Source organism: Zalophus californianus, chromosome 1 (genome assembly GCF_009762305.2).
Source record: "Zalophus californianus isolate mZalCal1 chromosome 1, mZalCal1.pri.v2, whole genome shotgun sequence".
NCBI lineage: Eukaryota > Metazoa > Chordata > Mammalia > Carnivora > Otariidae > Zalophus > Zalophus californianus.
This window is the reverse complement of record NC_045595.1, coordinates 152,099,165-152,115,755: the sequence shown is the minus strand read 5'-3', so window position 1 is coordinate 152,115,755 and position 16,591 is coordinate 152,099,165. Positions and strand designations below refer to the sequence as shown.

General features: G+C 45.6%; 2 protein-coding genes across 4 annotated transcripts in view; one reads left to right on the top strand and one right to left on the bottom strand.

Annotated features, from left to right (window-relative positions):
- CD80 (CD80 molecule) overlaps positions 1–1,810 on the bottom strand; it is a 38,254-nt gene extending 36,444 nt beyond the window's left edge. For all 3 annotated transcript variants that reach the window (XM_027582185.2, XM_027582186.2, XM_035726039.1), the window contains exon 1: positions 1,680–1,810. The gene's annotated coding sequence lies outside the window, so the exon portion shown is untranslated. The remainder of the gene's footprint in view (positions 1–1,679) is intronic.
- Positions 1,811–2,217: 407 nt separating this feature from the next.
- On the top strand, positions 2,218–9,461 carry ADPRH (ADP-ribosylarginine hydrolase). The gene is made up of 4 exons (XM_027582184.2): positions 2,218–2,356; positions 4,345–4,670; positions 5,464–5,824; positions 7,447–9,461. Exons 2-4 carry the CDS (start codon positions 4,358–4,360, stop codon positions 7,859–7,861), a joined length of 1,089 nt encoding a protein of 362 aa, XP_027437985.1. The 5' UTR covers positions 2,218–2,356; positions 4,345–4,357; the 3' UTR covers positions 7,862–9,461.
- Positions 9,462–16,591: the final 7,130 nt, after the last annotated feature.

Here is a 16,591-nt window from a genome sequence, read left to right as displayed (position 1 = left end):
GGGAGGGTACCTTGTACAGTAGGGCCTCGCTGGTGGCTATAATAAATGCCCTTTGGGTAAGTGTGGTCCCCATGTTTTTGGGTGAGTACCATAAGAGCATTCCATTCTTTTTAACATACAAAAAGGAAAAAAGAGAAATTGATCATTGGGATATCCAAGGGCGGAGGGATTTATTAAGCTTTCCTTTAAGGCTTTAAAGGCTAAGTCATGTTGATCTTCCTAAATAATATGGTCAAGTTTGTAGTTTTTTTAGTAAAACATCTAGGGGATGGGCCATAAGAGAGAGATTTGGACAATTTCCACACTCAGTAGCTAGCTAGCCCCCCAAAAACCTCATAGCTGGTACTTAGTTTTGAATTTTGGGAAATTCAAGATGTCATGAAGCCTATTTGGATCTAAATGTAGTCCTTGTTCCAAAATCAGATGCCCTAGATATCAAACCTGAGTTTGAACAAAGCACAATTTTTCCTCAGAGACTTTATGTCCCTTTAAAGCTAAAAGTTTTAACAGATGGATGCTGTCCACCTGTGAAGAGGCTTGGGAAAGGGATCAGAGATGGAAGTCATCTACATATTGTAATAGGGCAGAACCTCCAGGAAATTTTATATCATCTAGATCAGCCTTTAAAATTTGTGAGAAGTAAGAAGACGTTTCAGTAAAACCCTGGGGCATTACTGTTCAGGTGCACTGTTGTTCTTCCCAAGTAAAGGCAGAGCCTTTGGCTGGCCTTATGCACTAGAATACTAAAGAAGGCAGTAGATAAAGTAGATACAGATAACCACAGTAAAAAAATGTGCTTTCCGGGCGCCTGGGTGGCTCAGTCGGTTAAGTGACTGCCTTCGGCTCAGGTCATGATCCTGGAGTCCCTGGATCGAGTCCCGCATCGGGCTCCCTGCTTGGCGGGGAGTCTGCTTCTCCCTCTAACCCTCCCCCCTCTCATGTGCTCTCTCTCTCTCTCTCAAATAAATAAATAAAATTTAAAAAGTCTTTTTAAAAAATGTGCTTTCAGTGGGGATGGAGGCTAATAAAGTATGGGAATTAGTAAAACAAGGTGGTGAAGGATGACAACAGTTTATGGCTCAGAGGTCCTGGACAAAACTCTATCTGCAGCCATTCAGTAGCATGAATGAGTCAGGAGTCCAAGTTTTAGCAAGGTTCACAGGCACCATAAAGTAAAAGGAAACTAATGGCTAAGAACAACCCTAGTTATTATTTATATTCAAGCCAAAGAAACACTTTTTCCATGGATTCTTGTGGAAAGAGCATTATGTAATATGAACAATATCCTCAACAGACATTTTAAACTGAAACAGTTATGAGTTTGATAGGAATGCTTATTAAAAATGTCCCTCACCAGGGAACTTTGACTACACCCTCAGAGGTGGACAGTGATTTGATTTTTGCAAACAATTAAAAATCACTTTGGCTAAGGTTGAAGGTGGAGGTGGGGCCTTACTGGAAAAGAGCACAAGGGAACATTTTGGAGTAATGAAAATATTCTGTATCTTGACTATGGTTACTCAGGTATATATATTTATTAAAACTCACTGAACAGAACACCAAAGGAGTGCATTTGCATCTCAATTAAAAACAAAATTCTCAAGCCAGGTCTGGGTAATTACAGCCAGAAAGATAGGGATAGCAAATTAAAATTTTGGACAAGTATATAGAATACTTACATATGGTGATTCTCATTCTCTTCAAGGGTGACATAATTAATTTAGCCAAACAAAAATACTGTTAGTTTTTCTTTGCTTTTATTTACTATCAGGGTGCAAAAATTCTAAACTGCTACCAAATAAGAGTTAAAATTAATCCTTACAACCACCATTTAGAAGTAGGTGCCATTATTTTCCCATTTTATGGGAGGGGTTCGGAACCCGGACAAAGGTCTTGCACTCAGCACCCTTTCCCCAGTATTTGGCCACACACTGGCTCACCATAACCCACAAAAGCTGGGCAGACGAAAGGCCCAGGCGTCTGCAAAGGGCTACAGGTGAGTCATCGTCACTCAGTCTGTGAGTCTGGTTGTCTGAGCCGCGACGTTCCGAAATGCCAGGCGCTGCCCGGAGCCGTGGCCAGCCCAGGTGGCCGGTGACGCAGCTCCCCCTCGGCCCTGCCCGGACGCAGAGGGCCACACCGCTGCCGGGAAGTCGCGCAACACTTGTCCACGGTCCGTCGAACCTGGGCCCCCGAACGCGGCTGCGCGGCTCCGCCCTTTCCTTGTGCGCTCCGCTCGCGGCGGGGTGGCTCTGCGCCTCCACACACCGGACGCAGCCTGCCCTCTCCGCTCACCCTGAACCCCCGACGCTCGGCCCCGCCCTCGCCTCGCGCGCGCTCCAGGACCGGCCAGCAGGTACTCCTCCCCGCCGTCCTCCCACAAACCCGCGGGCGCCCGGCTCCCGGCAGTGCCCGGGGTCCCGCCTGCCCTCCTCCCCGCGATTCTTGCTCGGCCCTGCCCCCGCGCGCGCCTCCGCCGGAGACCCGCGCGTTCAGCCCCGCGTCCCGCCTTACACCGCGGTGACCAGGCGCCCACCCAGCCCCTGTCCAGGCGTCTTTCCCCACCACCACTACCAAAAAAAAAAAAAAAAAAAAGAGAGGACCGCCGGGAAGCCGCTGCCCAGACCTTAGTTTTGAAGTTTTGAATTTGTTTGAATATATAGTTATAGTTTGGGGCCAAGAATGTAAACGGTAGAAGAGGAGGCTGGGGAATAGTGGTGTTCTGAAAGCGGGAGGCTGAGAGCAATACGTGTAAATGTTAAAAGAGAATTTCCGAGGAAAGAAATGGTCATCGTTCCCCACCTCTGCTTGCCCTTCACAAAAACACACTTTCGGGTAGAGCCAGAAGGAATGGCAGGACATTGGGAGAGGGCATACAGGGGGTTAAAAGTTGGTGCTTAAAAGCCAGCTAAGCTTGGGCTGCGAAGGTCTCAGCGCAAGACGGGAGCCCCCACTCTCCTATTCATAGATGGGACAGTCAAGGTCCAGAGTGGGTGGCTTGTCCACAGTCATACACCTGACTCTTGGCAGAGCCAAGTCTAGTAGCCCGGAACTCCAGTTCCTAGGTATCGTTTGTAAATCATAAAATATGTAAACAACGTTTTACAGATAGCGTTTGTGAATCAAGAAACTCAGTAAGGTCAGTATCTCTGGTTTGGTATGCTCAGCCGGTCTTCATCATTTACTCTTATCCAGGTGCTTGCCAGCCTGCACTCCCTGGCCCACAGCAGTGCAGTCCACCCGCAGGGGGACCGTTTAAAAGCGCCTGGCCCCTGCAGGTGAAGGAGGTGGGTAGAGTTGGGACAGACGGTGGAGGGCTTTGAACATGAATGCTGCAGGCAGTAGGACACAATGGAGAATTGGAAATGCACCTCCGGGAAAACCAGCACTTCATCAGGGACTAAATTTGTGGAGGGAATATTAGCTGAGATCCTAAAACTCTAGAAGTTAAATCATTTAGCAGGAAGACAAAATTAAAATGTTGCTGTTGAAAGGAAGGTTGTGGGGAGAAAGTATTCTAGTTCAATAAGAGAAAAATCTTTTCCCCTGGTTGTGTATGAATAAAAATGGTGCTTACTATGTGCTAAGCACTGTTGTAAGTGCTTTACAAAAATTTATTTACTTCTCACAACAAACCAATGAGGTTGTTACTATTTTGTCACCATTTTAGAGATGTAGAGGCTGAGGCACAAAGAGGTTGCCCAAGGTAAGTAGATCTGTGCTGAGGAGGAGTGACCTGGAGTCAGAAGATTCCGGTCTCAGTGCCTCCATCACTGGTTGTGTGAATTTACCCTCTCTGAGCCTCAATTTTCTTATCTGTGAAATGTGTATTGTCATCCCTCCCTACTACTGAGACAGAATGTGCAGGTGCTTTGCAAACTGTGCATTGTGATGCCAGTGGAAAGTACTACTGTTTAATAAAGGAGGGGTACACTTCCAAGGCCAAATCCCAACTAAAAAGAGAAAATGATGAGCTTGGTTTGACTCGCAGAATTTAATGGGCTTGCTACTCACAGAGAGGCAAAGATGGAGTCATAGTTAAAATCGTTGGCTGTAAAGTCAGATGGACCTAAGCTGGAATCCCAGCCCTGCCACTTAGTAGCTCTGTGACCTAAGATAAGGCACATCACGTTTCTGATACTATGTTCTCTTGGTGATCCTCAATGTACTCACCTCTAAAATGGGTCTAATACATTCCTTATAGAGCAGTTGTGAGGATTAAATGAGATCCACTTAATACAATGCCCTACAAGTAGTGAGTGCTCAGTAACATGTAGGTAGGCCTGTTAAGTTTTTCTGATTCTTCTTTTTCCTTATCCTCTGTATATCTTAATATTCCCACAGAGACAGCCTCACCATGTGTGAGGGACTGATGGAGAGGTATGTGGCTGCCATGGTGCTGAGTGCAGCTGGAGATGCCTTGGGGTACTTCAATGGGAAGTGGGAGTTTCTCCGGGATGGGGAAAAGATTCACCAGCAGCTGGCCCAGCATGGTGGGTTGGATGCCATCGATGTGGAGAGGTGGAGAGTCAGTGATGACACGGTGATGCACCTGGCCACGGCTGAAGCTCTTGTGGAAGCCGGCAAAGTCTTGGATTTGGCTCACCTATATGCCCTACTTGCTAAGCATTACCAAGACTGCATGGAAGACATGGATGGCCGGGCACCAGGTGAGTGTGGCCAGTGGAGGTCACGGGCAGGTAGAGAATAAAACAGGCCCAAGGCACTCATTAAAAATGTTGACTTAGATTTAAATATCAAGACGACAATTGTTTTTTATAGTTGCGATAAAAATAGAAACAACCTAAATGTTCTCTAATTTTTTAAAATTATGGTGACGTGTTCACAGCCATTTAAAATCATGCAGATAGATATTGACTGATATGGAAAGATATTATATATTAGTAAAAAAAGAGGCTTACAAAACATAGGGCACCCAAAGGCACGTTGTTGCTCTGAACCCATTGCTCCTTTTCTGAGCCTGGTAGTCCTCACTCTAGAACGTGCAGCCTCTTTCTAGCATTCAGATCTCCATTGGTCAGGTTCTCATTGGGTTCTCTAAGGGCTGGGGCTCTGAATCTGATGGTTTTGATGGGGCCACTAGCTAGCTGGTTAAGTGATTTTGAGCAAGGTTTTTAAGCTCTGAGCTTTACCTTAGTCATTTAAGAAAAGACAATCATATGTTAAACCTATCTTTTTGAGTTATGATGTCTCAGTAATAACTGATAAAGATTCCAAGACTCTATATGAATTTGATTCTTGTATCATCAATCTTCTCATGCTGGGGGTTATATAGAAAGTAAGGAACAGTGTTGGCTTGGGGTTTGGAGTCTGGGGGCATTCATCATATTTTGGGGGCTTTCCCTGTCCATCAAAGAAACAGAGACAGAACTTGGTTGTTTCCTCCTGCGGGGGCCTTTGCTTTGGTTACACTGACCTTCTCCTCTCCCCGACTCTTCCCAGGGGGTGCTTCAGTGCAGAATGCCTTGCTGTTGAAGCCAGATGAGGCCAATGGCTGGAGGATTCCCTTTAACAGCCACGAGGGTGGCTGCGGGGCTGCCATGCGTGCCATGTGCATCGGCCTCCGGTTCCCTCACCGCAGCCAGCTGGACGCACTGATCCAGGTGAGCATCGAGAGTGGCAGAATGACCCACCATCACCCCACAGGCTACCTGGGAGCCCTTGTTTCTGCTCTTTTTACAGCCTTTGCTGTGAATGGCAAGCCTCCCAGGCAATGGGGAAAAGAACTGATGGAGGTGCTACCAGAAGCTAAAAAGTACATTATCCAATCAGGCTACTTTTTGGAGAAGAATCTTCAACACTGGTAAGTTGGTAGGTGCACGCTCCTGCTGGAAAATGATTGAATCTGGGGGGTGCCTGGGTGGCTCAGTCATTTCACCATCTGCCTTCAGTGCAGGTCATGGTCTCAGGGCCCTGGGATCGAGTCCCACATTGCGCTCCTTGCTCAGCAGGGAGCTGGCTTCTCCCTCTGTCTTTGACTCCCCCCATGCCCCCTCTTTCTCATGTGCTCTATCTAAAATAAATAAATAAAATCTTAAAAAAATGATTGAATCTGAGTGTGCACGTGCATGCACATGTATGCTTAGAATTCATAGATCAAAGCAACCATCCTGGTTTTCACCATCCATTTTTGTTATCTCCTGCATCCAGCACCGCCCTCTCCCCCCGCCACCTGCTAACGGTTTCAGGTTCACTGCCTGCAGTGGTTGCCACCAAGTAGCCAGTGAAGACCTCAATGAGTAGTACACCTGCAGCACTTCCCTATTGTGTAGGGATCCTGTTCTGTATCCCAGCCTTCTGTCGGTTTTGTGGCTATCCTGTACTGCGAAGTTCATACTGCTGTGAACTTTCCTGCTTATTCCTGGAACTTGTTTCTTCAGTGTTGTCATGACACAGTGTTTTAAAATCCTTCGTTACAGTGCCCAAGAGATTGGTTTTTTTCACTAGTTAGTTCATAAGCAGTAAAGCCACAGTTTCCCTTTTTGGTGAGTTCGTGTCACATCACCTTTCTTAGAATAAAAAGGTCTAGAATCTTTCTATGAAATCACCTGTGGTCATGATGTTCCAAAGTTCTGTATTGAAAAAGCAATATAAGTGTATAAGGAGATGATGTGTTAATTAGCTTATCATAATCTTTTTACTATGTATTTGTATATTATATCATGCTGTATGCCTTAAATTTATACAAGTTTTAATAAGAAAATAAAGTGGGGACATAGGTGGCTCAGTCGGTTAAGCGTCTGCCTTCAGCTCAAGTCATGATTTCAGGGTCCTGGGATCAAGCCCCTCAACAGGGCTTCCTGCTCAGTGGGGAACCTGCTTCTCCCTCTCCCTCTCCCTCTGCCTGCCGCTCCCCCTGCTTGTGCACACGCGTTCTCTCTCTCTCTCTCTCTCTCTCTCTGTCAAATAAAATTTAAAAAATAAAGGGGCACCTGGGGGCTCAGTCAGTTAAGCTTCCAACTGTTGATCTCAGTTCCAGTCTTGATCTCAGGATTGTGAATTCAGAACCCGCACATTGGGCTCCACACTGGGCGTGGATCCTACTTAAAAAAGAGAGAGAGAGAAAGAAAGAAGAAAAGAAAAGAGAAAGAAAGTAAAATAAATAAATTTCACCCTTGGCAGGTGACACTTGACACTATTCTCAATTCAGGAAAAATAGACCTTCATTTCTCACCTTTAACTTCCTGTGTATCTTCTTTATTTAGCAACAGGTATCAGTGCCTTGTTTATATTAATCTTTGGCAAAAACTTATTGAACAAATTCCTCTTAGAGCTCATTTTGAGTTTCTAATTACAATTTTGATATTAGCACAAGAAGTTGAAGTCATCTTTGAATTTTCCCTGTTCACACATCTATCTGGTACCTTTCCTTATGGCTCTCAAATTTGTTTTTTTAATTGACTATAGAATTTTTCCTTCCTACAGGTCCTACTTCCAAGACCAATGGGAAAAATACCTAAAACTTAGAGGGATTTTGGATGGCAAGTCAGCCCCTATGTTCCCCAAGCCCTTTGATGTGAAGGAGAGGGATCAGTTCTATACCTCGGTGAGCTACTCTGGCTGGGGTGGCAGCAGCGGGCACGACGCCCCCATGATTGCCTACGATGCCATCCTGGGTGCAGGAGACTCCTGGAAGGAGCTTGCCCACCGAGCCTTTTTCCATGGGGGAGACAGCGATTCTACAGCTACTATTGCTGGCTGCTGGTGGGGAGTTATGTATGGTCTGAAAGGAGTGAGCCCCTCCAACTATGAGAAACTGGAATACAGAAACCGGCTGGAGAAGACAGCCAGGGCTTTGTATGCTCTGGGGTCAAAGGAAGACACTATAATCACCCTTTAGGGAGATGTGACATCATTTCTTATGGTTTTTTTTTCCTCTTGTGTGGTCCAGTTTCTTTTCATTTTTCCCCAAGTCAAGAGTTTTAACCTTGTACTCCAGGAATTGTGAGATGACAAGTCCCTTGAGCACCTGAAGCTCATCTTTCCAAATTCATCCTGTTCCCCCCCAAATCTGTCCCTCTTTCTATCCTGAAGAATCTTTATCTCAGTTGACGGGGTCAGCGTCTCCCCAAGGTAGAAGTCTCCAAGCCTCATATTTGAGTCTTCATGTTCATTGTCTAAACTTTGAGTAAGTTTTTTCTGTTTGTTTCAGGTTGAGTTTCTCAAAATTGGGCTCTGAGACAAGGATTTAAGTACAAGTCATTTACTGGGGAGGTGATTCCAGGAAGCAATAGGAGAATGGGGAAGGGAGACAGGGAGGGGAGGGAGGCCAGTAGAAGGTACAGTACTGAGCACGTTACCACTGTGGGCAGTTGGGACTTAGTCCATTAGGTTCTCTGTGTAAGCCACTGCCCAAAGGTGTCCCACCTGAGGGGCAAGCAAACCTGAGGTGTTTATCTGCCCCCCCTCCATCTGACAGTGGTTGAGGACCTGTCCTCGGGATGCTAACTCCCTGGTACTTCTTGGCTTGCCTCTTGTGCCAGCCAAACCCAGATGTCTTCAGGCAAAAGACTCAGAGATGCTTGCAGTGGCAAGCCGTACAGTGCATGGGAACAGTGAGGGTGATATGTGGGGTCCCAACAGCATCTGCCAGGTGGTTCTGCCTCCTCAATATCCTTCACATCTACTATCTCTTTTACCTTTTTGCACCAACCATCTTTCAGCTGGATTTCTGCAGTCCAAGCTACTCAGGTCTGGGGAGGTGCTACTCCGAGCTGTACCCTGTACATCACTGGACGTGACACTTCACGTATTGCCAGTTTTGTTGTTGTCCATCTGTTGTCTTTATTCTCCTCCACACACAACCTAGCATGGTGCCTGGGAACACGGGAGTTACTGAGTCCATATATATGAAATGAATGTTGTTCATTAACCCGCCTGGTGCCTTAATCCAGTCTTCCTTTCCTCCTTGCCCTCCAGAGTTCTCTTTACAAATAACAAGTCAGTCATGCCGAACTTTTGCTCGTGTTCCAGTGAATGCACACCCCCTTTCTTCATTTCTTGATGCTATTCCCTCTCCTTTTTCACCTGGTAGGTTCTTTTCTTTTTTTCTTTTTTTACTTTAATTTTATTATGTTATGTTAGTCACCATACATTACGTCATTAGTTTTGGATGTAGTGTTCTATGATTCATTGTTTGCATATAACACCCAGTGCTCCATTCATCCCCTGGTAGATTCTTAATCATCCTTCAAGCCCCAGCTCAAGTAGAACCTTCTAGGTGAAACCTGCTCTGATTGTTTGGACACTTGGCCACTTTCTCCTCATATGCCCACAGCCTTCTGTCTCCAGCCCTGTCATCACACTGATCCTGTTGTGTGGTCATTGGGTGTCTTCTGAGGACAATCTCAGCTTCCTTGTGAGGAACTGTCTTGTTCTCTTTGTGCCCTCCCTGCCTGGCCCATGAGAGACGTTCAATAAATATTTACTTTGGAAGTTCATCATGTTGTGTGGATGTGAATGCTTTCAACATGCAGTTCCACATCTGTTTCAGACACCTGCTACTTCATGGTTGCCCGGAGTGTCCTGTGGTGCACTGGGAGAGATGGAGAGTCTGATGCTTTAACCATGCACCTGTGCCGACTCGCATGAGACAAAGCTCTCAGCTCCGTATTTGCAGCAGGACTCCAGCAAAGGCATGGGACTTATAAGTCTTTTATTCATAAAGAGAGAAGGGAATTCCAAAGTTCATTTTCTGGCTCAAAAAACTCTCCTATGTGTTTAAATATTTCAGAAAACAAACATGTTTTAAATATTACGAGTACAAAAACAGATTCTTCAGTAAGACAACCAACCAGAGTTGCAGACTTCCAAGGATGCTGGGCTACAAGTCACAGAACAATGTAATAACTTCTTAAATTCCTGTGTCTTAAAAGACTAGTTTGTATAAATATTCTGAGTACAGTTTTAGAATCATAGAAAACACATACTATATACATTTTTATGCAAGATTCCTGAGAAGAAGATTAGTAAGTTGGAGACCCTCATGACTACTTTTGATTTCCCACTTGATAAGATCTCACTTTATAGCACAGAACAGTGGGTGCTTTTCTGCAGATGTAAGAAAAGTGGAAACATTTCTCCTTGTCTTTCTGAGGTTTCTTTTCCCAGTAGTTAGGAACCTCCACTTTCAAGGTGGAACACTAGAATTCTTTTAGCACTAACCAAACAGCAGACTTGGGTTGCTTAAATCTTAGAGTATAGGAAAGAGCAGGAGAGAATTTTAACAAGTGGAATCTGAGGCATGACCTGTTTTACCTCTGTACTGGCTTGGTAAATCATCTGAATTTAGTGAGAAACAAACATGAAATGATTTCATTTTTCCCTCATTACTGCCTTCAGAGTACCCTGTTGAAGCTGCTTCTCCTATCCCTTAGCAGATCATATAATTTTTGGTCTTTTGGTGGGGAGTGGGGAGCGTATAAAACCCATTCCAGTTGATCCCAGTCCAGTGTTTTTTTAAATTTCAGCTTTATTGAGGCCTAATTGACACATATAAGGTAATTAAGTACATCCTGGTGATTTGGTGTACATATACATTGTGACTAGACTCCCCCCATCTAGTTAATGAACACATCTATCACTGCACATATTTATCTTTTTTGGAGGGGTTGCGGTGAGAACATTTAAGTTCTACTCTCTTAGCAAATTTCAATTCTACAATGCAGTGTTATCAACTGTTGTCACCATGTTTTACCTCAGATCCTTGGACCTTATTCATCTTCCAGCTGAAAGTTTGTACCTTTTTACCAAACTCTCCCTATTTTCCCACCTCCCAACCCCTGGCAACCACTTTCCTACTCTGTTTCTATGAGTTTGACTTTTTTTTTTTTTAAGATTCCACATATAAGTGAGATACCATGCAGTATTTGTCTTTTTTTCTGTCTGGCTGTTTCACTTAGCATAATGCCTTAAAGTCCATCCCTGTCATTGCAAATGGCTGGATTTCCTTCTTTCTCAGGGTTGAATGATATTACATTGTATGTATATATATATATATATAACATCTTCTTTATCCATTCATCTGTTGACACTTAGATTGTTTCCATATCTTGGCTATTGTAGATAATGCTGCAGTGAACAAGGAAGTGCAGACCATTTGAGACCCTGCTTTCCTTTGGATTTTTTTTTTTTTTTTTTTTTAAAGATTTCATTCAGGGCGCCTGGGTGGCTCAGTTGGTTGAGCGACTGCCTTCGGCTCAGGTCATGATCCTGGAGTCCCGGGATTGAGTCCCACATCGGGCTCCCTGCTCAGCAGGGAGTCTGCTTCTCCCTCTGACCCTCTTCCCTCTCGTGCTCTCTCTCTCTCTCTCTCATTCTCTCTCTCAAATAAATAAAATCTTTAAAAAAAAAAGATTTCATTCATTTATTTAAGAGAGAGTGCACGTGCCACAAGTTGGGGGCAGAGAAACAAGCAGACTCCCCACTGAGCGGGGAGACCAGTGTGGGGCTAGATCCCAGGACCCTCAGATCATGACCTAAGCTGAAGGCAGACACCCAGGTGCCCCTGATTTCCTTTGGATTTATACCCAGAAGTAGGAATTCCAGTCCAGTTTTATCAATTCTAAAACTTTGATGTCATGCCGTCCTCCCTCCCCACCATCAATCCTGGGCCCAAGGAACTTGGAGGAGAAATGGGGACATTCCTCCCCACCCTCTTCTAGGCTCCTTGCTCCTCTCAAGTGTTGCCCTGAGATCTTTCTTACTGGTGGAGCACTGGTGGGAAAGGCTCAAGACAACTGTCTTCTGAGGAGTCCACTCAGCCCAGAGGAAGCTCGTCCTTCCTGCTCACATCCTGCGGTGGGAGTGCAGTCTTCCCACCTGCTGCTGTCTTGCATTTCCGCCCAGGCCTCTCAAATAGGCCCTGAGACATCCAACTCAGAAATAGATGCCGATGTGACCTTGATGTGGTCACCTTCAATCTCGGGTAGGCCCTCACTCACAGGCTTGTTGTGAAGGATCGGAAAGAGCACCACCTCTCCTCCCCTTTCAAGAAGGTAAGGGAGAACCCCCATAGAACTGTACTGTTGTTTATTTTTCATTCAAATCACTAGTTTTCAGCTGGGGGAGGTGGGGATGGGAGGTCTGATAACAGCAGTTCTGCTACCTCCTCCTAGATCCTACTGGGATTTGCCTTTCTGAGTCCTTCCAGTCCCTTTAGAATGCAGTGGAGGAGGTGGGGGAAGGGGGTAGGAGGGTAGGGACTAAGCATTTGTTATTTCCCAGGTAGGACTTCAGCCACAACTGGGGACACCCAAGAAAGACTCTAGAGATCCTGCTATATTTGCTTTGAGATTCTCTTCATCACAGGCACACTTCAAAAAGAGTTCAGATTTTCAGACTCTTTTTTATCAAACCTCAAAATCTCTTCAGACTTTACTCTCAACTGGCAACCTTGCTTGCTATCTCTCTGAGAAAAAAGAAGCAAACAGAAGAGAACAATTGCACACACCCCTCACAACCTCTGCCCACCCACCTACATGTAACTCATGGTCTGCCTTTGCTCCTGAATATGAGTGCTAGTGTGTGTGTGTGTGTGGAGAAGGAGGAAGGATGAGAATGAACAGATGAAAGAGATAATAAACTTAATTATATGCATGTTCTTTTTTTTTTTTTTAAGATTTTATTTGTCAGAGAGAGAAGAGAGGGAGAGAGCACAAGCAGGGAGAGTGGGAGAGGGAGAAACAGACTTCCCACTGAGCAAGGAGCCTGATGCGGGGCTCAATCCCAGGACACTGGGACCATGACCTGAGCTGAAGGCAGACGCTTAACCGACTGAGACACCCACGCGTCCTTATATGCATGTTAAAAGTAAATTAAAAAACGATCTGATGCACATATGAATTTATCATGCTTATCAAGTTAATACATGTTTACTAAAACAGAATAGGTCATATGTAACATTACAGGATTAATGAAATATTTTCGACCCGCTATATGATGGTGCTTCATTTGCTTTCTTTGTTATCTAAGATTGCTAGATGTTGTCTAGAAGTCTTGGCAATATTTTTTTTAAGACCTGAAAAACTAGCGTTGGGCTCAGCCACCCTTCTCCAAGCTTCTTCAGCCACCATATTCTCCATTTATTCCTCTCTCTACTTCTCCAGGGTAAAAGTGTATCTTTTTTGAGATAGCCACAGAGCTACAGGGAGTGTGGGGGAAGGAATGGAGATTGTGATGATTTCACAACCAACCAGCCTACTGAATCAGCTCCTCAAGGAATGGCTGCTGGGATCTGGTTAGGAATCCAGGGATCATCCAGATAGGGCATAGTGGGGAGCCCTGCCATCATTTTTCATCCTTAGGGTTTGGGGATTGGGAGAAGTGACACCTGGGGAGTAGGGTAGACTCTTCCCATTTGGAGAAGGAAAAAGAAGAGGAGGAAGAAAGAGCTGCCCATCAGGACCCGTTAACAGATGAAATAATTGGGCTCCGAGAAGCTGCCATCTGTCCAAGGTCACACATCTAGGTGAGAAGGAGCTGCGGTTTAAACCCAGGCTATGTGTCTTCAGTCCTATCACACTACAACTGTTAGCTGTAGTTAGAAAGTTTTCCTTAGACAAGGCTAAAATGAAACCCAAGAGTTCCATGGCAATGACAGAAGCCTGTGCCCTCTGTTCACCTCCACAAGTACGAGGTGAAGTCAGGCCTTCAAATGTGGATTTGGGTGCAGGCATAGGGAGGGGCAGAACGGAGGCCAGGTCAGACTGTGAAATGGACAGAATCTTCACTCTCCTCTCAGCATCCCTCTTCTCCTTAGAGAGCCTCCTCTTCCTCTGACACCAAAGGCACCCCACCCAATCCCTGGGCCACGATTGGGACTTCTCTCTCCATACTGTGCTTGGTTACACCTGCCCCACTTAAGGGTCCTACTTAACCTTTTGTTTTTCCATATCATCATCTGTACAGGCGGGCGGTCTCAGGCAAGTGTCCACTCTCAGAGTCTCTGGGCTTGGCGCCCATGGACTTTCAACTCTAACATCCAAAGAACATGAGTCAAAAATGAGGTTGTCCGAAGATTGGGACAGAGTCCAACAAAGAACCCTATGGTTTCTCCTGAGCTACAGAGCTGTGGATAGAGGTTTGTGCTTTGAATAGAGGGCCATGCTTCAAACCAGGGTGTCGCCTCATTTTGGGTGGTATATGGACAACCATCTCCCATTGCTAATGCCAGCAGATGGAGGTGACACAGTCTGCTTGTCAGACCACTTCAGGAGCTAATCTTATGTCTTCTTTTTGATATAAACTGTCCTACTAAAGTACCTTTATGAAAGCTTATTTAAATGAAAATTTGAAAGACATGTAAGCACAGGTGGTAGGTGGACATGGCAATAATAGGGAAGGTGGCAGTGAATGAATGAAATTGGGAAACATGACTTTCAGCAAACAAATGAATCTCCAGCAGGATGATGTCTACTGGAGACTGCTCTAGTGAAGGCGACATTTTGAGTTGAGATGTGCTTTCTGGTGTCCCTTATTTCACACCAGTCCTGAATCCAGGAAACTGGGAGGAAGGCCCCCTTTGAAGGCATGCATGTTTTCCTTCTTGCAGGAATGGGGTAATTAGACCTAAGAAAAGGCACATTCTGTGCTGTTTTGCAGAAAGACCTACCACTGACACCTGGCACTGTTCCTGGGCATGATAGTTACCCCTCTGAGCCTCAGGTTATTGAGGGCTAATGTACTTTGGAACCAATAATGCCCACCTTGAAGGCTGTGGTGAGGATGAGACTAGGTGTGAGATAATAGAAAATATATATATTGGTCTCTGTCCTTGGTTCCTGTCCCAGAGCTCCCTGTAATTTTCTACATTATAAGAGCACTAGGAGCATCTTTAGTTCTAATATTTGGTCTTTGGCCTCAGTTCCCGACACAGGGCTCCTGAAACCCTTGTAAATTCTTGGTTGATAAGAGTGTCTTATGTTCTAATGAGGTCACTCTGGGTGGGTTCCTGGATGGCTCCTGGATGAGGGCTGGTCACCAAGAAGGCCAAGCCATGATTGGAAGCTTGGATTTTTCAGCCCTGCCCCCCATTCTCTTGAAGGGAGAGGGGCTGAAAAATGGAGTTAATGATTGATCATGCCTACATGATGAAACTTCCATAAAATCTCAAAAGAACAGACTTGGAGAGCTTCTGAGTTGGTGAACGCATGGAGTCACACTTTAAAAATTAATGTGACCTCATTTTGTAGTCCTAAGCTGGTGAGACCTAGAATTATTTCCTAGAATTGGTTCATACTGGTTATTACACTAGTTTATATGCCCACGCCCCCACCCCCACAGTGAATGCAGTGATTCCACAGACACACATGGACACACACACAGAAATAAATAAAGGCATATTCACTTATGGAGCTGTGAGCTAGGGATCCTGACAGAAGGCAAGGGAGCAGGGAATCTGAGTTGGGAACAGGCAGACGGGGAGGGCTGCAGGGGATTCAGTGGACTCCAGGGTGGTAGCCTAGAAGTCTCCCTCTCTTCCCCCCAGCCTCTCCCTTCTCTTCCTCTTCTCTCTCTCTCTTTTTTAAGGATTTTAGTTATTTGAGAGAGAGATGGAGAGTACAGAGGGAAAGGGAGAGGGAGAAGCAGACACCCACTGAGCAGGGAGCCCGATGTGGGACTCGATCCCAGGACCCCAAGATCATGACCTGAGCCAAAGACAGATGCTTAACCGTCTGAGCCACCCAGGCAACCTCTCTCTTTCCTTTTTTTCCCAAACAAATATTTTGTGAGCACCTATTGTATGCCAGACACTGTTCCAAGCACTGAGCACACAGCAGGGAACTCTGAGCCCTGGATACTGAACACCCATCCTTGGTCTCTTGTTTGCCTCCTCGTGTTTTTGGATCCTTGGCAAATAAAGCCATCTGACTGCACATGACAATGGGGTCCTAAGTGTTGTCTCAGATCTGGCCCCTTGCCACTGTCCTCTCCAGACAAGCACACTCTATCAGATGTACCATGCCTTCCCTTGGCAAATATTGAGCACCAGCTGCGCGGCAGGCACTGTGCTAGGCTCTAGGGATACCTCATTGAGCAAAAGAGACACAAATTTTGTCCTGAGGCTAACATTCTCCTTGGGGGAGACAGACCATATACACTGAATATAACTGGTGCTCCTCAGTGTCTCCTGACCTCACCTTCTAAAATCTGCCACCTCACTTTCCAGGAGGACCCCCCTTCCTTGGCCCTTTGCAGCTGGGCTCCCCACGCTGCTGGGATCTCTTTGAGCTTCAGTCTCCTCCCTGGTAAAATGGAGATGACTGTAGTAAAATTAACAGAAAACTAGTGGTTCCAGCATGTGTACAAGCATTTAAGGAACATGCCGGAACTGCAGAATCCTGGGCCCAACCCCAGAGATTCTCATTCTGCGCTTCTGGGCTCAGGTCCCCCGGATGATGCTAAGGCAGGGGATCCTGCACAGGAGCACTCCAGCCCCACCCAGAGAGCACCATTCTAGATGATGAAGGGGAAAGGGAAGGTGCTCTCTAAATGTCAGCTGTGTTAATACTGCCCACAAGGAATACCGTGCTGGGATAACTGGAGTAACTGGTGTGACATGCCCGCTCTG